The 21,798-nt window shown below is 38.9% G+C and overlaps 1 protein-coding gene across 1 annotated transcript in view; it reads right to left on the bottom strand.

Moving 5' to 3' along the window:
• The window catches only part of med27 (mediator complex subunit 27), a 75,227-nt gene that overhangs the window by 18,121 nt on the left and 35,308 nt on the right, over positions 1-21,798 (bottom strand). The window contains exon 4 of the mRNA XM_067414263.1: positions 11,576-11,669. Coding sequence (XP_067270364.1) covers positions 11,576-11,669 — 94 coding nt within the window. The remainder of the gene's footprint in view (positions 1-11,575; positions 11,670-21,798) is intronic.

Here is a 21,798-nt window from a genome sequence, read left to right as displayed (position 1 = left end):
CTCTAGATCGCGCACATATAAAGTACTTGTATACATGCTAGTATATGTTTAATTACTTAGCATTGTAATTTATGATTAAAAAACAAATAGCTTTGCATTAAGAAGCACTATGAAAAATGACGATCCCTTAAAGTTGATCAAACGCTTCAGACTCAAATCATACTGCTACACAGAGCTTAATATCTCCAGTCTTCTTTAAAACACACCACTGATGCCACGATCGCTGATGCAAAACATGCCAAAAGAGAAACAACCTCAAAAATCGTGACTTGCGCTCATCAAACCGGAACTTTTCAGCACAAGAGAATTTTGTAAATAGTAGCTGGCAATTGTGACTAAAGCAATATCTCAAGAAATAAAGAAACAAAAACCAGCAAATCCCTCGCCGTAACCCTAGTGTGTGAATCCAGTTAGTAGAGTCAATAGCTATTCTGGGCATTCTTTTCAGCTACAAGCTAGCTGGAAAGTAAGTTGCTGGCCTGGGGCCAAAGCAACATGAATACTAGGAAAAAAGAAGTTGACTTCGAGTGCGGTAAACGTCAGGGCGTCCTGAAAAGGTTCATTAGCTGATCTTAAGTGCATCCCCAAACGACTGGATCGCAATGGCGGCAGATGGTACTTTTTTATTTGAAGCGAGAGTGGGCCGCGGATAGGGAGGGGAAAAGTGGCGAAATCTGAGAGATTGGACAAAAAAGAAACAGTTTCTAAGCAACAAGTGAGATCTCAAATCAGCTGCGAACAAGGGAGGAAAGAAGCCAGGCGAGAATGTGGCCAAGCGTCCTGCCCTCCATGACCTCTCCTTTGAGAAAATGGATCCTCATTCAAGTTACTTGAGACGAAAATAAGTTTCATGTTCAGCCGAACAGTTCTGCTGTATGCTTTCAGCTCGTTTCTAAAATATGGACTCTGTCAGCATTGGGAGAAATAAGACTGATTTTACATTTGCCATTAAGGTATCAAGCATCTGGATGTTCTTTTTTCCCCCAATCGTATCCACACATTATTGTACATAATGGGAAATGCATAATAGGAAGTGTTAACACAAAAATGCTTCTGCCATTTACAGAATTTTTAATTTATACATACACTGCCCTGCCAAAAAAAGGCACTGTTTGGATTTAAATAGGCATATGCTTAAGACTCTATGATTGGATCATTATTGCAGTGATTATTTATTTCTAGCATGTTATATGTTTGGCATCAGTTCTTAAAACTCTTGATAGAGTGTGTAGTTTTTTATTTCTTAAACAACCATGTATGAATCATGGCCATATTCCAGGATGACAATGTCAAGATTCATCAGGCTCAAACTGTGAAAGAATAGAAAACGCTACACACTCCATCAATTATAGTCAGAAGAACTGTTGCCAAACATATAAAATGCTAGAAACATAATAAACACTGCAATAATGATCAAATCATAGACGTATAAGCATTTGCCTATTTAAAGCCAAACAGCAATGTTTTACTGTTTCCATAAAAGGGTGTACATGTCTGCAATAATGCTTAGGTAGGGGGTATGTCCCAAAGTATTGTCTACATGGAATGCAGGACTAGAGGTTTCCCAGCAGAACATTGTCCAAAGCATCACACCGCCTCCGCCGGCTTGCCTTCTTTCCATTCTTCAGTGCATTCTGGTGCCATGTGTTCCATCCACGTGATGTAAAGCAAAATATGATTCCTCAGAACAGGCCACCTTCTTCCGATTCTCTGTGGTCCATATCTGATGCTCACGTGCCCACTGTTGGTGCTTTCAGAAGTGGACTGGGGTCAGCATGGGCACCTAGCCCTATACGCAAAAAACTGCGAAGCACTCTGTATACTGACACCTTTCTATCAGAACCAGCATTAACTTCTTGAGCAAGCTACAGTAGCTCATCTGTCTGTTCGGACCACATGCACAGACCAGGCTTTGCTCCCCACGTGCATCAATGTGCCTTGGCCACCCATGACCCTGTTGCCGGTTCACCACTCTTCCTTTCTTGGACCACTTTTGATAGATACTGACACGGCAGACCAGGAACACCCCACAAGAGCTGCAGTTTTGGAGATGCTCTGACCCAGTTGTCTCACCATCACAATATTGGTCCTTGCCAAACTCAAATGCTGGCCCATTTTTCCTGCTTATAGCACATCAACTTTGAGGACAAAATGTTCACTCGCTACTTAATATATCCCGTCCACTTACAGGTGCTGTGATGAAGAGATAATCAGTTATTCACTTCATCTGTGAGTGGTCATAATGTTATTCCTGATTGATTACATATCTTGCATAGTGCATGTACCCCACTGTAGACACATATTAGAAGGGATTAGAAGTAAAGAAACATGGATAATTTAAAAAAAAAATGCTCCTGCAAAAAAAGACCAGAGATGTAAGGAGGATTTAGGGAGAGAAACGAGATTGGAATAACTAATGGGATATTGTTCATTAAAACGGATGACCAGATCCCTGGGGCAAATCGCCTGTTGTCTTTTTCATTGCAAGGGCTGAATATAAAAAGAAAAGAAAAGAGAGAAGAACCCGAGCATGATGGAAAATGTACAGCCTCGTCAAAGTGATGGATAATGATTACTTGAATTAGGCGAATGTGATCAGAATCAGTGCCTGAACACTTTTAAAGTGATCAAATGTGACACAACTATGATTCGATCCCTATAAAGGCATGTTAATGGCAGGTGTAAAGGTGGCATATAACAGGGTTGGCACTGCACTCCAAATAGCACTGGGGGGAGCTGTTTTAGGAAAAAATGTCAGTTCAACATATTTTGAGGTACACAAATTGCACTATTTTGACAATCTAAGAATTCGAATGCCACTGCTGAGGTCTCAGAGTGTCCACCTCATTAGCTTTCACCACAGCTTACTGTACCATCAAGCAACACGAGGAACAAGCTGACACACCACAATGCCCCTGAGTGCAAAGAGGGGTGTTTTCCAATACCCTCTTCCACCTCTCTGAGTATGACCTGCTCTGGCCTCTCCACCTCACACCGGTTCTGTCCTCATCAGCACAATCCCCGATCAGAGGTCGTTCTGGAATACCGTCAATACTCAGAACGCTGCCGCACGCCCATCCGCCCCCAAGGTTTTGACTGTCGTGGCAGCGACCTTGAGGCGGGAAAATATTTTTAATGTAGATCAATAGCAGAACAAGGTCACTTTAAAATTCAATTAACCAAAAATTGTTTGACTCTGCTCCAGTGTGAACCTTTGAGGTGACCAGAGCCAGACACAACAATGCAGAATGATTTAGTCAAGGTGGAAAGAGAAAGCAAGGAAACAATAAGGGAAGCAGCCAGAGAAAGTATAATGGTGTACCATGCATTCTGACACAGAGCTGTGGAGCTCATACGGACGACACGGGATTGAGTCTTACTCCCGTGAACATGTACATGTTTGACATCAGTTTCTGTCCTTTCTCTAAACTGCTCTCAATAAAAGTGGTCAGAGAGAAACCAAAATGCTAAATAAATACTGATCTGTATCACCCTGATCGTTTTTATTGGATTTATTTTGCAATAATAACATCTGCCTTTACATTATCCCACTTATAAATGAGACTATTTATGAAATATTAAATCGACATGAAAAAAAGTCTCTTATGCTAACCAAGACTGCATATTTTTTTAAATTAAAAATACAGTAAAAACTGATGATGATTGATGCTGATTTGGTGTATCAGTGTTGAAATATTTTTGTGGAAACTGAGAATTTATTTTCCCATTATTAGATGAAAGCAACTTAATTTGTAACATTATAAATATCCTTACTGTCATTTTGGATCAATTTATACATCCTGCTGAATCTTCTTAAAAAAAAAAATTCGAAACAAACATTAGACTGCAAAATGCTGGGATTGACCAAAAAGAACCAAGTATTCCAGAGAGGCAAGAAATAAATAAAATACAAGTAGAAGAGTGGTAAACAAAGACGCAGTGCTGCAGAAGTAGGCATATGTGTGACACGAGACCTTTCTGAAATCTAGAGCTCACCGTCGGTTCACAGGCTTCAAAAAAACAAAACAACAACTATATATTCTATTGAAGCCAGTTAAAAGCATTTCTGTGCAAGTGCCAAATATGCATGTTCATTTCCGTACACACTCTACATCTGTACCTCAGGCAAAACCCTGTGGGATATTTCACGTTCCTAACTAGCTTTGATCCGGACCGCTGCAGGAGTGACAAGCTCCAGTTTGTGACAGCACATTGTATAAGATCTAAAATGCATCTCTCCACTGCTCTGAATATAAAAAAATTATATTGTACATCACGCTTCTGCATATAGTTAATAACTGTCATGGAAGAGGGTATAAGGTTAACCAAACGACAGGGGCAGGAAAAGCAGGTAGAGAGCCTGAGAAAGATGCATTTTCCATGCTAATTAACATCCCCTAATTATGGTCGGGCGAGGCGGTTAGGCAGAATCTGCCCGTAGAGAGCCGTCCCGTGCCCCAATTAATGCCATCCCACTCTGCAAAGCCGTGCCTGTTTACAAACTGATTTTAAAGAGATGCAGCTCTGTTGTGGATTGATTGCCCCTTGTTGTAAATGGCAGATGCGTACCACACTGTAATGCTTTTTATTTTTTACCATCCCGTCCATTCACAGCAATTTGCAGGAAAGGTAGAGGAACTCAAACTAATAGTAATAACACCTGTAAATAGTAGCCTAGTTAGATGATATTTATACTTACAAATAGCACCAGTGCTGTACATTAAACAGTATGCAATAATTCAAATTATTAAATGGATGTTATCTTATTGGGACAATAAAGCCCTCCCTACACCTCCTCCTACCCCTAAACACTTTATTATTAAACACACGTTAGAAACCTTATTTCCACTTTTCAAATATTTCTTCATTTTTATTGAAAGTAGATGTCTTTCCGATCTGATATGTGATGGGAATAGGGAGTAGAGCGAGTTGGCAAAAGGTGGATTCGAACACGGGTCGATTTACTTCCAAACTGTCTGCCAAATGCCTTACCCCTACACTATTGCGACTGTTAACAATACAGTGTCCAAAATTGTGTCTGGCCCTAACAGTTGCCAGAGGGTGGAGTTAGTGTTAATAGCCTCTACCAACAAGGCAGGTTTATTTGCACTGAGTGTAAACAGACACGTCGTAAAATAATAAAATAAAATATCCAATGATGTCCAATGTTAAAAAAAACATAAGGACCATTGAGCTAAAGAGACAAAAAGCTATTAAAATACAAAACCATCCACTTCCTGTAATAAAAAGAATAGGGATGCACTGAAATTTGTACTGAAAGAATTAGGCAAAACCTCTTGAACTTTTGTATGATAATCCTAAATTCCATTGCAACTGTCCATAATCCTAAATTCCATTGCAACCGTCCATAATCCTAAATTCCAACCGTCCATCACAATGAGGAAATGTTCCTGCTGAACGCTTTGTTGAACACCGTAGAATAGCGCACCCAAAGAAGGGCCTGGCAGCAATTTAGCCCCCACGGTGACAGATCACTCCAGCCTGCCAACTGGGCCATCTGGAAGTGCATGCCCTGTGGGTGTGAACCACTGAACTCCCACTGCTGTGGAAGGGGCATTTGTAGTCTTCCTGGCATCGCTGCCAAGATCCCTCAGTCTCTCTTTCCTCTCAGTCAGCGTTGCCAAAAGACATGACGGCAGCAGAGAAGTGTCAGAGGAAGTCTCAAAGGTAAGGGGGATGGTGTGTGGTGTGAATGACCCAACTGACAATTGACATAATCTCAGAATGTGATAATTCAGACCAAAAAAGCTACATAGCATCTAGACAGAGGTGAAAAGCATTATTAGGAGACTGATAGAGTGTACCATTGACAAAAAAAACCCCACCAAAAAACGACCCATTGTGACAACTTAATATTGGAATCAGGGGTGTCATGCACCTGTTTTATTTTTATTTTTTTACTGAGGAAGCACCAAGTCAATCCTGGCTCGCATTGTGCCCTGGTTGAGATGAGACATGACAAAAGGGGAAGGGAAAACACTTGTAAACAACACACAGATGACAGAAGCAAATGGAAATGATCTGTAACTCGGTTAGACTGGCCAAATTTAGACTTGAAATTGTCTGATTACTGCCACAACGTATAAGACACATATTTTGTGTAGCTACAATAACAACTTTTAATGAATAATATCATACTTTGTTATTTATTAATAATTGGATTTTTTTTTAAATAATTGATAATACTTTAATATTTTTTTGGAATTATAAAATATAGTATACACAATCACACACACTTTTTTCCTTAAAGTTGATGTGTTAGAAGCAGGAAAAATTGGCAAAAGTAAGGATTTGAGCAAGTTTGACAAGAGACAAATTGTGATGGCTAGACGACTGGGTCAGAGCATCTCCAAAATGCAGCTCTTGTGGGGTGTTCCGGTCTGTAATGGTCAGTATCTATCAAAAGTGGTCCAAGGAAGGATTACTGGTGAACCAAGGCACACTGAGGCAAACATGGGGAGCAAAGACTGGTCAAGTGGGCATGTGAGCATTAGAACTGGACCAAGGAGCATTGTAAGAAGGTGAATACCTTTGCATCATGTGTATGGCCAGGTGCGTGTGCGTCGCTTACCTGTAGAACACATGGCACCAGGATGCACTATGGGAAGAAGTGAAGCCAGTGGTATGATGCTTTGGGCAATGTTCTGTTGAGAAACCTTGGGTCTTGCCATCCATGTGGATTTTACTTTGACACGTACCACCTACCTAAGCATTGTTGCAGACTATGCACACCCTTTCATGGAAACGGTATTCCCTGATGGCTGTGGCCTCTTTCAGCAGGATAATGCGCCCTGCCACAGAGCAAAAATGATTCAGGAATGGGAGCGCAACAACTAGTTTGAGGTGTTGATTTGGCCTCCAAATTCCCCAAATCTCAATCCAATTGAGCATCTGTGGGATGTGCTGAGCAATCGAGTCCGATCCATGGGGGCCCCACCTCACAATTTACAGGATTTACCTGCTAACATCTTGGTGCTAGATGCCACAGCACACCTTCAGGGGTCTAGTGGAGTCCATGTCTTGATTTTGTGTGTGTGTGTGTGTGTGTGTGTGTGTGTGTGTGTACAAAGGATATAAAATGTATATAGCTGAAGTTTGAATGAGCATGATGCTTGTCTGGAAGGAATTTGTTGTCCCGACAATCCAAACCAAGCATTTAAGCATCATCATGTTATGTTTGGGGTCTGGGAGACCAAAACGCCATTTTAAAAGATTAAAAAACATATTTAATATTTAAGAGTCAGGTTAATTCTTAATGACTGTAGCTTATTTTATGAATACTGATTATAAACAATTTGATATGCTTCAATCATCCTCCATAAGAAATCTTGCATTATTTTTGGCTATAAAACTTTTATATGTTAAAGTCTGTGTAAAGTTAAAATTCTATGATTTGTTTCTTAACACATTATAAATGTTAGAAACGTACTGCTGAAACATGTTACAAAGACTGTGAACTGTGTAGTACTGAGTTGCAGAGTTAGACCGTTCAACAGTTTTTCACCCTTGCTGTGTTCAGGATTTTTTTGGCCGGGGATAAAACAGTGGCTCGATATCGAACTGAAGCCACCGAGCCTGGCCCCTCCCCTAACACGCACAGTCGCCTCAGTACGCCCACTCGATTGGGCGTGTCATTAACGTTAGTAATTACAGTCTACAACTTACAAAACAAAAACTATGATATCAAGAAGAGGTTGACCTTGATGGAAAGCTGAGGATCAGCTCTCAGCTCTTTTTGAAATACAACACCTGCCTCTGCAGTGACTTTACACTGGATAGTTTTATCGGAGATAACTGGGATTCACTGATAATCCGCTGCAGAATGGGGCCGAACCGATTATCTCCCGCACTGGCCTTCATTCCCCCATCCCGCCGACATCTGGTGCCGTCGTGAACTGTACATGAATGTTGTCTTGTGTGCATATGACAGCTTTCCCTCAGTTGGGCGTGGTTTCAGTGTTTGAGAGCAGAGAATGCAGCTTATTTTTTAGAGATTTTGATGAGCTATTTGTTTTTTACTTGGCAGATTTTTTTATGATTCAAATTTGGCTGGTTGGTTAATAACACATTAGTCAGTGGTGTGACAAACTCAGATCATACATTTAATATTGACTTTAAAGGGACTTTAACATTCTTTGAGCAACAGAATTATATTTACTTTGTTTAAAATACTTGTATTATTTTAACACGTACAGCCTTAGGGTCTCTGGTACCCCAAAACAGTCAACCTCAAAAGAACAGTGGTTGCTTTAGGCAAAGCAACCCCATATATAAATGAACATGGAAGACAGGAAAAGTCCTAAAGGAAAAATAAAAAAGTAATACCGTCTGGAAAACAGGAATATTTCAGGCTTTCAACTGTAATAATAACTAGTGTTAATTCCTAATGCACAATTCTAGCACCATTATACAGCCTCACAAGAGTCATCTTTACCTCAACACCACACGCAAATAAAAAGAATAAACAAACACTTAATTTATATAATCCATTTTTGAGGAAAAAGCACCAATCACATCAGTTTCTCCTAATGCAGCCCAAAGGATTGCTGTAAATCCCTCAGGTAGAGTTTAGCTCCAACAGACGCCACTCTCTTCTGCCTGTTTTTACATCCATTATCATGAATGCACCCTGCAAAACTTTGAAAGTGTGGAGCGAACTCCTCAAAGAGTCAACAATCCTGAGCCCCTCTGGGACGTTCTCAGGGACGACACACAAGGAGACTGACAGAGCAGTCAACAGGGAGATTGCTGCCCAAGTACAAGGACATCCAGCTCTCCTTCACCATTAACTCTTATACACCATTAGTCAGATAAAGCTTCTATGCACTCATGTGCTGTCCTGCTTTATTAAAGCCAGTAGAAATTGAAATCAATAGATAACTGTAAAAAAGTAAACGTGACGAACAAATTACTTTATAAAGTAAATGTGATGAACAAATAACTATATGAAGTACTTAAAATTACTATATACCACTATTATTTGGTGAAAATAGTATTTTCTCCTCTACAATACAAAATGTTTCTCCTCTACAATACAGTATTTTCAAGGAAAAGAAATGCAAATTTGGCTTAGACCTCCATAATTCGGCTTAGCCTTTATAATTCAGCCTTACTGACCAATAAGAAGCCAATAAAGTTGAGCTCCTAAAAAAAAAATTTAAAGAGATTAAAATTACAATTCTGTCATCAATTACAATCAAATTACTTGTCATCTTCAGAACACAAATGACGATCTTTTTGATAAGACATTTCTGTCTTTGATGCTGCAAAGAGTAAATAAAGAGATAAAACTAATCCATATGATGATATGCTTTATTAGCCTCGATATCTAGACGCACCCTAGCGGCAGCAAATTTAATCTGCCCACGAGTGTCGTCTAGCAACTCTCAATACCCTTCTGAGCTGTAATCACCCAACTCTTGCCGGGCCAATCACATAGTGTATAGAGTCGGTGGGCGGGGCCATAATTTCATATATGAATACTGAAGCAAACCTCATTGGTTCTTGCAGAAGCTCAAACGTGATGCATAACACAAGAATGAACCTCACTGGTTCTTGCGGAAACTCAAACGTGCTGCTTAACACACATGAAATAAACCTCACTGGTTCTCACACATCAAGCAAACATGCCTGAGCTTTCGTTTACAACAAATGATGTTAGAGGTGATGAATGTTAAAGGGTTAGTTCACCCAAAAATGAAAATGATGTCATTAATTACTTACTCTAATGTTGTTAAACACCCTTAAAGGTCCCGTTCTTTGCGTGTTTTCGAAGCTTTGATTATGTTTACAGTGTGCAATATAACATGAGTTCATGTTTTGTGTGTAAAAAAACAACAGTATTTTTCACACAATTTACTTATCTTTACACCGCTGTTTTCTCTGTCCTAAATACGGCCTGATGATTTCCTTGTTCTATGAAGTCCCTCCTTCAGAAACACGTAACGAGTTCTGATTGGGCCAGCGCTTCCCGTGTTGTGATCGGACAGCAGCTTAGCGCACTTTGCCCGGAAAGGTCCCGCCTCTTACCATAACGGGGAGATGCAAGCGCTGATAGCGCGCTCTTCTCCACGTGGGAGAGCAACAAGACCAGGCCCCCTATTTTGCGTGTTCTTGTGGGCGGAGGGTTAGTCAACAAACGGTTCTAGTGGCGTCATTACATCCCTGCACTTCCTGCTGTAGTCCAAACCGGCCGTTCGCTCTAGGCTTTGAAAGGGAACTTCTGTTAAATAAAATATCTCGCTTGGCATTGAACTTTGAGCTTTATAACTTTACAGGTATTATTAATGCTCTAACAGCAACATTACACACTAACTAAAGTTTGAAAGATGGAATCGCAAAGAACGGGACCTTTAAGACCTCCGTTCATCTTAAGAACACAAATAAAGATTGTTTTGTTGATTTTGTTGAATTTTGTTGAAATCCGATGGCTCAGACCGGCCTTCATTGACACAGATGTCATTTCCTCTCTCAAGACCCATAAAGGCACTAAAGACGTCGTTACAAAGCCCATCTCACTACAGTGGCTCTACAATCATTTTATGAAGCAACGAGAATAGTTTTGTGCGCAAAAAAACAATACAACCAAAAAACAATTCAAAATGTATTTTTTGGGTGAACTATAACAACCAATAAAATCCATAATAACGAAATAACGACTTATATAGTGATGGGTGATTTCAAAACAAAGTTTCGAACAGTTATGAATCAGTGTATCGATTCATGATTTAGATCGCGTGTCAAACTGCTGAAATCACGTGACATTGGCGATCTGAATCATGAACCGATACACTGATTCATAACGTTCAAAACTTTGTTTTGAAATCGGCCCATAACTATACAAGTCGTTATTTAGTTTGCTTGTTTTTTTGCACACAAAACTATTCTCGTTGCTTCATAAAATGATTGTAGAGTCACTGAAATGAGATGGGCTTTGTAACGACGTCTTTAGTGCCTTTACGGGTCTTGAGAGAGGAAATGACATTGGTGTCAATGAAGGCCGGTCTGAGCCATCGGATTTCAACAAAAATATCTTAATATGTGTTCAGAAGATGAACGGAGGTCTTACAGGTGTCGAACAACATTAGGGTAAGTAATTATTGACATAATTTTTTTTTTTTTTTTTGGGGGGGGGGGGGGGTGAACTAATCCTTTAATGTATGAAGTAAAACCTAAATTCAATCTGTTATTTTACGATCAAGTCTCTTCAGATGATGGACTAAACCACTCAGTTCATATGGATTAGTTTTACGAATTCTTTATTAACTTTTCAAAGCTGCCAGTTGTGGAGCTGCCTATGGAGCAACAGAAAGCACTCAGATTTAAATTTAAAAAAAAAAGTGTTCTGAAGATGAACGAAAGACTGACGGGTTTGGAACGACATGAGGGTGAGTAATTAATAAGAACATTTTCTTTTTTGGGTGAACTATAACAACCAATAAAATCCATTTCAAATATAAAAGTTATCATTTTGCCTTGTACAGAGAAAAAATCATCACAATATAGACACACAAAAAAAACTGAATTGATGTTTGTAGCACAAAGTGCATCTCACCAAAAGTACTGCTGATGTCCCATTTGGCCGGAAAAGCTCGATTGACATATCTGGAAACATTCGTCCAATTCTGGAGATGACATCATCCACATATCTGGAATGAGAGAGAATTCTCTGAGTAAAAAAGTTGCAGACCTTCCACTTTCAGTGCAAACCAAGAGGTCCTTGGGTCACGGTCACTGTCAATACCAAATCAATGGCTTTTCATTAAGGTCTTGGTATCAAACTAATTGTTTCTTCAGATACAAGACATATTGATGGAGTCTAAACAGCTGAGGCGGTCCGGCTCAGCATTGTGATGGTCACTCTTAAATCCTCACATTAACTTGAACAACATCTTTAAATGATCTTTTCAAAGTTTATAAGTGTTATTATGGTGTTATTTATATACTATTATTTAGGGCTGCACGACACTGAAGAAAAATGTGATATTCGGTAACTTGTTAATGCGATATTCGATTTTCGATATGATATTGCTTTAAATTTAAAATAAATGTAAAATTCAAACTATTAAAATAATTCACATATCGCAAGCCTTTGTAATATGCATACTGTGATATGTACATTTATGTACATATATTTCGATATATCGCTCAGACCTACTATTAATCTACTTACTGATTTTGAATTAGCTTTTATTTTAATATCTGCAGTTTTACTTTTAGTTCATTTTATGTGGTTTTGTCATTAGGACCTTATTGGAATTGCTCAGTCTATTAGTCTTCTTCTCCGAAATGAATCGCATTTTTGAGGGTCTTAACATGCTGGAAATCTCATGAAACTTTGTACACTTGTCAAGGGGTGAAAATTTGCGTCTGATATGGGTTTCAGAATTAGGCGTGGCAAAATGACTCGATAGCGCCACCTAGTGCCCCTCGCTCTATGTTTCACGTAAAGGTATGCAATTCGGTGTTAACAGCCCAATACCTAAAAGTCTGATGTTTTGCCATGAAAGAGGAAGCTGTTGTAACTCAGGCATACAATGACCGATCTGCCCCAAACTTAACATGTTTGATTATAGTCCCAGCCTGAAGACATCTACGTGGCAATACTGACTTATAGTCAAAGCGCCACCTGCTGGCAGAAGGAAGTGTGGCACATCAAAATGACTTTTTTTCCCTATTTACCAACTTAAATACATATTGCTCATAATTCGCTTTCCTGAGACCACCGGGTGGCGGTGCTCCCAGGTGCGAGGGCCGTTTAATTGCTGCTTGCAGCTTGAATTTTTTTGATATCTATTCATTTAATATTATTTATTAGTAGTATTATTTTTTTCAGTTTTAGCTAATTTTGTATTTTAATTTAAACATTTTACAACCAAGTTTAATATTTGTATTTTATTTCAACATTCAACTATTTCAAGAATAACTGATGTAGACACACACAAATCATACCTCATTGTTTTCAGCTGTAAATAATCAACATAATGTGAAAAAAAATGGAAAATAATCAGAAGCAGCACAAAATAAATACCGTATTAGCTCTAAATTGAATGCATTAAGGCATCGATTTGCATCCACCATCAACAAGAGTCTCCGCTGTTCCACATCTGACATAACCTTCAATGCTTCAGAAGAAAAGGAATACTTAAAACCCTGCTAGTGTTGCTCAACAGCCTCGTTAGACATCAATAAATTGGACTGAGAGTGCCAAAAGCCTTCAGCCATCCCTGGAGTCAGCAGAACAGTCCCCAAGAAGAGTCGCCCAACATGTATTGTAGGGTCAATGCTAATAAGGGTTTAATGAAAATCTCCGTTGCCATCAGCTATCAATAGACTTGAGGGACTGGCCCTGCACACAGACGAGGAAAATAATTCATTAAAGAACCGATGGTGGGTGGCTGGTGGAGGGATTTGTTTAAAAGTCATTTGAAAGTTACTGCACCAGCTATGGAGATATTACTTCTTAACAGTGGTTGTGGAGAACCCAGGTAACCCACGGACTGGTGCAAACAGGGACACGCATACACACGCATCTGCAAGTGCAATGCAGCTGGAGAATCGACAAAGATTAAGTTGCTTCATCATGTTGAAAGTTCTCAGTGATTTTACTGCAACAGCAGTTTCTTTCCCAGTAGGGAAGATCAAAAGCAAATAGAAATTGTTCAACATACCTCGCTGTTTGTTCACAATTTCCCTCGTGCCTGCACTAAGATTCCTCATTTACTAGCTTAAATTAAATAACAGCATATTAAATAGGCGAGAGTATCGCTAGATTTTATCACCAGCTCGACATATGCTTGTATAAAGATTCTGGGAATCATTAGACCAAGAATAAACTTGAGTTTTAATTTTCAGGAGAAAATGTGGGGAGTACTTGTGCATGCAAAACTTGCCAGCAGAGTTCTACAGTGTTTCTAAGTGGTTGCTAGGGTGTTCAGGATGGTTGCTAGGTGGTTTCCTAATAGCCCAATTCAAACTAACCCACTTCAGGTCTCTAGATATGGCTTGGATCTCTCAATGTAATTTAATGATACAGTTTGTTCTGTTTTATCATTCACAAGGTGAAAAAAAAAACATCTGATTGCACACCTAACCACAAAAATTCTCATGACTTGAAGGATCATTCATGTCTGAAGCACACACATTGTGGGAAAAGTTATACATTAAACTTTAATACTTGGGGCAGGGGATTCAAATCACTAAAGCTGCCTTTCCATAATCTCATACAATTTCTCATACAACTGACCCCCCCTCCACCCCCCACACACTGAGCCAATCGCACAAAACTATAAATGAATGAATGACTTGAATGTACATAATGAATGTATGAATATATCCAGAAAAAATGAATGACTTCCAATACGTCTGAAAGAAAAACATTGTAGGTTCGGTAGGGCTAATAAACGTAAATAATAAATTAAAATATGTATATATTATTAATGCCAAACACGTGCGCACAAACACACAAACAAACAAACAAACAAACACACACACACACACACACACACACACACACACAGACACACACACACACACACACACACGTTTGTTTTTGTGAAATGTGGGGACATTCCATAGGCGTAATGGTTTTTATACTGTACAAACCATATTTTCTATCCCCTTACACTGCCCCTGTCTAAACCTACCCGTCACAGGAAACATTCTGCATTTTTACTTTCTCAAAAACCTCCTTCTGTATAATTTATAAGCCTTTTGAAAAGTGGGGACATGAGTAATGTCCTCATATTTCACCCTCTCCTTGTAAAATGTCATACCCATGTCATTATACACGTGTCCTGATATTTCACAAAAACAAGCACACATACACTTTTTGTCCGGCATATTTACATTATTAAACTTTTGATTCACTAAATAATTCTGTTGATTAGATTTATATTCGCTTAATAATAATTTATATTACACACCTAGCTAACAAAACACAAACATTTGATGCAGTTTCACTCACTGCCTGCGGTTTCGACTCATAACCGGGAACAAACAAACAAACTTGCAGAACTCTGCAAACTGCATCCACCGTTTCCTTAATGCTGAGTTATTTGGAAAGCTGAACAATGTTATCTTTCCCTCACAACCAAAAAACACACTTCTTTAATGACATTGTTGATTTAGTGGTCTAAAACAAAATGCCAACTCTTTCTAGAGCAAGTCCTGGGCAGCGCTGCCGTTGGCTTCCGTAACCCAAACTAAGCACGTTGATGGATGTGCTCTTGCTCTTGCTCTGTTTGATGAGCGAGACAAGAGAAGTGGCCGTATGGTGTCATACAGGGTCATACTTAAAATAAAAAAAACTTTTCTGAAACTTTCTAGAATCCTGCATGTATTTGGGACAGAAATACTTTTAAAAAAATATTTATTTTATTTTATTTTGGCCTTTAGCATGAGAATCTAACTATTTAACAGTGTAAATAAGGCACAATGCATGAAATAACATTAGACTCTCCCTTTAAACAAAATTATTTAAATTCAATTGTCAAATAGGATGGCATAAGGATACTAACCTCACATGAACCAAAACCTGCTCTTCCAGCCAATCACAGAGACACGGCAGCCAAGCAATTATTTTATCTTCTGGCATAGGTGGTTTATTGGCATAGAATGGCTGGGATGTAACCAAATAGGGTTAGCAATTACATCTCCATTGGCACCACAGAGGGGTGTCAGCATGATACAAGACAAGACATGTTTTAATATTTCCATGCTTCATAACTCACAATCTCAGGAGTGAAACCTACCTAATCTCCATGCAAACTAACTCATCATCGCTGGACTCACAGAAAAGTTTTTTTTTTCTTCTTCTGTGGCTCTGATTGTTTTCTCAAACCAAGCAGAGCATGAGTCTTATAATGGATTTTAGGCACAGCGAGGCTTGAATTAACATATCGAACATTACTTGCACATCAACAACTGTACACTCATTAAATCGCTGTGTCTTCGCTCTGTAAAGTCAATACCTGCCTGTATAGATTTTGTGGTCCAAGTTATGGTCAAGAATGAGTAAAATCAGTCAAAGGTGCTGTCTGCAGGATCCAAAACTATAATTTGCCACATCTCTAAATGGTAAAAATCGACAAGGTATATTACATGTATATTTATTACTAGCCAGAATACTAGTTCAATATGACAACAGATTATTAAGATGTTTACTTTGCAAAACTGCCTTATTTGTGACAAACTGCAGTTTCTGTGTCAATAGAACAAACATCAAAACATGCTGTTATTAAAAAAAAAAAAAATTAACATAACGTTTTACCTGAACTATGTAATGTTACAGTTCCTCATAGTTACTTCCTGCCAATCTGGCATTTTATTGACTCACCAAAAAGCCAATATTTACTCACATTTGGTGCTCAGCTGCCTTCAAACCACAGTGTTTAAAGGTCCTTATTAAAGTCCCTCCCTCTGGTCCAGCCCCAGGCCGTCTCTCTGAACAGGTTTTTAATTGTCTACTACCCATCTGTCCCGTTATGCCACTGCACCAGTACAGGACGAGACCAATAAAGGTCAAGAAAACCAATGGAAGAGGATGCGGCTGTATCCTCTGACCTTGAATGTGCTGTCTCACTGTCTTTCAGCAAGGCACCATAGGCCATCTTGCCAGGGATGGCTTCATTTCAGGTTAAAATATTCAGGAGAAACTCGCCATATTCAGAGTGCAATTTACTCCTAGATCAGGAATAATGTCTCTGGCGCTATTGAGGAAGCTACTAGCAACTCAATTAAAAGTAGTCAATCTACAGTCAAGCAAGCCTTTAGGAAAAGTAGTCATTTGCTATCTTTGCTCATGGGACCACAGAACTTTTTTAACCAATCACTTGAGCTGTAAATGTCACACGCCTAAAATCTCTGTAAAGCCGCAGGAAAATGACATTATAACAATGCTGATTGTTGAACACTGACACACACACAAAAAACATCCCCAAACCCTTCACCAGTGTCTACCTGAGCAGTAGCATCAAAGACAGCAGAAAAAATACGTTAAATTCACATTATATGATCCACTCTGGTTAGGACAAATAATGTTGTTCTTAATGATAAATTAACGGGGCAGTCCACCCAAATAAAATAAAGGAATATATAGTTATACATACACTCACCTAAAGGATTATTAGGAACACCTGTTCAGTTTCTCATTAATGCAATTATCTGATCAACCAATCACATGGCAGTTGCTTCAATGCATTTAGGGGTGTGGTCCTGGTCAAGACAATCTCCTGAACTCCAAACTGAATGGCAGAATGGGAAAGAAAGGTCTGAGTATTTCACAATCTGCTGAGTTACTGGGATTTTCACGCACGACCATTTCTAGGGTTTACAAAAAATGGTGTGAAAAGGGAAAAACATTCAGTATGCAGCAGTCCTGTGGGCGAAAATGCCTTGTTGATGCTAGAGGTCAGAGGAGAATGGCCTGACTGATTCAAGCTGATAGAAGAGCAACTTTGACTGAAATAACCACTCGTTACAACTGAGGTATGCAGCAAAGCATTTGTGAAGCCACAACACGCACAACCTTGAGGCGGATGGGCTACAACAGCAGAAGACCCCATCGGGAACCACTCATCTCCACTACAAATAGGAAAAAGAGGCTACCATTTGCACAAGCTCACCAAAATTGGACAATTAATGACTGGAAAATGTTGCCTGGTCTGATGAGTTGCGATTTCTGTTGAGACATTCAGATGGTAGAGTCAGAATTTGGCAGAATGAGAACATGGATCCCTCATGCCTTGTTACCACTGTGCAGGCTGGTGGTGGTGGTGTAATGGTGTGGGGGATGTTTTGGGAAGTGGCAAGTTATGTGATTGGCTGTTGTCAATATGACGATCGCGTCAGCACCAAGCTTCAGCCACACCCTCCGTCAAGCGTTAACGCCTATGTGAATGCAACGTTAATGTGTTTCACATTCTTTCTGGGTAAAGAAAACATCGCTACAACTTCTGAAAGTGACCAGCAGTGTTTTAGCATAAATTTGTCACAAATCTGATAATATAACATTTTAACATAAATGTTTCGGTGTGTGTGACAGCACAGGATTGTAAGGAGTTTTTTTTTAACAAGTTCTTGCATTTAATAACTCTTTTTAATGTCAAACAAGTCACATAAGTCGTGTACCCAGTCTATTCTCTGCTATATGCGTCAACCTAAACTGTACAATTTTCACAATGTTGAATGATGTATTCATGTTATATTGCACACTGTAAACACAATCAAAGCTTCAAAAACACATGAAAAACGGGACCTTTAAAACGTTTATGTTCTACTAATAAGCAGCTCTTCGGTGTGTTCATGTTTTTACTCACATCTGACCTCAGCGAACTGACCAGAAAAAATGAATCAGAGAAGACAGAGCCTTTAGAGAAGACCTACCTAGTATGTAATCACCGTGGACCAAAGGTAGTTCAAAGTTTTTATTTAGCAGCCTTTGGCATACTGTTTCAAACTCCATTTTCAAACTCCAAATGAACTTTGTTTTGGCCTGATTTTGTATTAAATTATGTCACAGTTTGTTCTTAAATTTTTCTTAACTATATCTGGACCTTGACGGTACGAGTGCATATACACCGTGAGATTCAGTGAGAAAAAAAAGAGCAAATGTTGGTTTTCTTTTTTAAACCAACCTTGTAATCTAAATGCAAAGTTAATGAATGCTCAGTGGACAGGTTCTGCAGCACAGTTTAAGGATCCATTTTGGTGTGTGATTTGAATGTTAATGCATCAGATTATCACCCAGATGATGAAACACTTTCAGTGGATTACACGGCAACTGCCTAAAATCTGATGCGGCCACAAGAAAGGGCGTCTTCAGACACCCCAGAGGATGGCAGGAAGTCAGTGTCAGAGGACCACAAAAAAGGAGGTGCGTGTACTTTGTTCATCTTGATGTAACTTGGTAACATTGCTCTCAGTGTGATGGATGATACAAAGTGATCAAATAGCCCTTTCTTGTGACTGCATGTGAGGGTGAGATGAATACTGATAAACGAGTGCTGTCTTCCTCTCTTTCCTTTAATCAGGGATCAGCTATGACTAAAATTTTCATAACACTCTGCACTCTAAGCTTTGCTGCAATGCAGCACAGGAAAGAGACACATCTTGACCAGCGACCCCTTCAATCTGGAGATTGAACATGAAACAACTTGGATACATTTTTAAATAATTTGAACATTCATATTCTATTGTACAATTCATATTGTAATTCAACTTACATTCAAATTCAATTCAAATGAAATTGAAAGGGAATTTGAAAAGCACAATTCTGAACCGCAAACAACCCAGAATGTTACAGTATGTTTTAGGGATGCCACAATTCTCAATATAATATTGATTTGTTTGGTATGGCATTCACGGTTCAATACACGCTTGTGAATTGCGTTTTTTCCCCCCCGGTTTGGCATTTAATAAATTATTTCTATTTCTCTCGGTTTGGAAATATTTCTCTCAGTTTATTTCGGCTCTGTTTGAGTGTGCCTGTGAGTCTACGCACTGATTTGAGCAAATATCCAATCATATGCACTGAAGTTAAGGGGTGTTTAGCCGTGATTTAAAGCCTTGCTGGTTAAACATTTCTTTGAGTGCATATGCACTGTTTTACATGCACTGAGCGCGCTCTAAAGGCCTTTCAAACACGTGATAACTGAACTTAGTAGCCTTACTGTGCTAATACTGTAAAATACACACAAGGTTAACATATATAAACACAGTCGGTTATGTCTAAAGTGAAAGTAAAATCGCGTGTCTGTATATGAGATGCGAGCAGGTCTTAGGAGTGCAGTGATTGTGAACACTTGTCCTTAAAGGGTCAGTTCACCTCTAAAATTATGTTAATTAAACAACAAAAGACAAAGAGAAAATCACTCAATGCTCTTGAATAAATGTATAATACAGTAGCTTTTAAACAATGTATATTGTATATTGAAGACTATGTAGTTCTAATTTTAGCCTACATTTATTAATTCAATTTTATACTTAAATGCTACTGTACAGCTCTGAGCTGCCACTTTAAACATTTATATATATTTTCAAGTATTTTAATTAAAATACAGAAATAGTATTACTTATAACTTTCTGTTCCTGACGCCTAAGAATAGAATAAAAAAGAAGTGAAAAATACGAACCGAACCGAAAACCGTGGTTAAAAACCGAGGTATGGATTGAGCCGTGTACTAACTGTATTGTTGCATCCCTAGTATGTTTACATTAGTATTACGTGCTAACAAAGTATAAAGACTTAAATCTAATTAAAAATATAGTAAATACAAAATAATTCAAATCTCAATTAGAATCGCAACCTTAGGAACACTCCAGCGAGCCAATGGCAACAGTGAAAAAAAGGTTAACTCCCTGGGATGGAGATGAGGAAAAAAAAAACTAGGAATAATCCCATAGGAGACTTACCTGGGAAAGCCCACCTACTTAGGCTGACACATTTTTAAAAACTTCTAAAACAAAGCATACACAAACTGTAATCTGAACAGATGTAATCCAGCCATATAGTATTAATGATAATACTGAGTAATGGATTATAATGACCATTTAAATATGCAATGTGCAAAGAGTAGACACACACACAGGTTGAGGTTGTTAATTATAGTAACACAAAGTACATCAGCAAGTCTCATGAGGGTGGAATGGTGAATTAGTCACGGTTCAGTAACTGTGGCTTTGCCTGTCTGGCCGATGAGGCACTAAAATGACAACAGCACTCTGCATTGATCCTAGGAGGGCAGCAGTCTCATATTCTGAGAATTCAAAAGCAACAGAAGGCCCTGACCAACGACACTTCCACAATCACATCACAAAGGTCACCTTGAGCTGACCAGGGTGGTCATGGGTACTATGTCATAGGAAAACCGTCAGTGATTAGACATGATCTGATTTATACAAACCAAGCTACTTTTCCAGTTCATATTTAGCTCATATGGGTTCAAATCCATTATACAGGTCACAAAAAAATGTACTACAACATATTTATCAAATCCCACTTTGTAACTGCTTGTCTGCTTAGCTTTTGGGAAAGTGTTCAAGCACAGACACTATCCCTTCGAGCCAGATTATATGAGTAAATGTTGTGTAATTCTGTTTGCAGGATTAATATTGCGATGAATGCCCAGGGTTGGATCAGCTATCATTCAGACTATCCTCTGGGCCTCAATTATCAGGCCATTTTCATATACCGTGATTTTAAAATGAATAATTTTGGTAACTCCTGCTGGTTCATTAATAGCAGTATGAATGATTATAACAGACTGATTGGATAAATGGATCAATAGAGCGTTTGGTTTGTTAACTTTATTATTTTGAAGGTTCTTCAGGGCCTCTATTTGCTTTCTTTTTATCTTTATGTTTATCACTAAGCCTGGGGATCCCTTCGCTTGCATATTAGTTGTGCACCAAATCTAGGTTGCCAGTTACAACTGTAATTATTTATCATATTATAATTTATTTACACAGTAAACATCTATTTGACGCATTTAGAAACATCTGGTTTTGGGACAGCGTTACTTTCTCCAGTCGGTCCACTCATTTAAGCAAGCGGCGATGTCAGAGGGGAACGCTGGCAAGTAAAAAAGCAACATAAAAGCAAATGCGCATGAAGGTTGTGCTGCATAATTCATGTGCCGCTCCTTTTAGAAACGGCAAATTCATCAGGACAATGACGTTTGACAGAGGAGCTGCTGTCTCTGTTCACCTTGCTCCGTTCAACATCCTCTTCCATCCGAAAACAGAACAGTGCTATTAAAGATACACAGTGCATTGCTG

This window comes from Pseudorasbora parva, chromosome 13, assembly GCF_024679245.1.
Source record: "Pseudorasbora parva isolate DD20220531a chromosome 13, ASM2467924v1, whole genome shotgun sequence".
Classification (NCBI taxonomy): Eukaryota; Metazoa; Chordata; class Actinopteri; order Cypriniformes; family Gobionidae; genus Pseudorasbora; species Pseudorasbora parva.
Note: the sequence above shows the minus strand (reverse complement) of the source record. Positions and strands in the feature narration are given on the sequence as shown.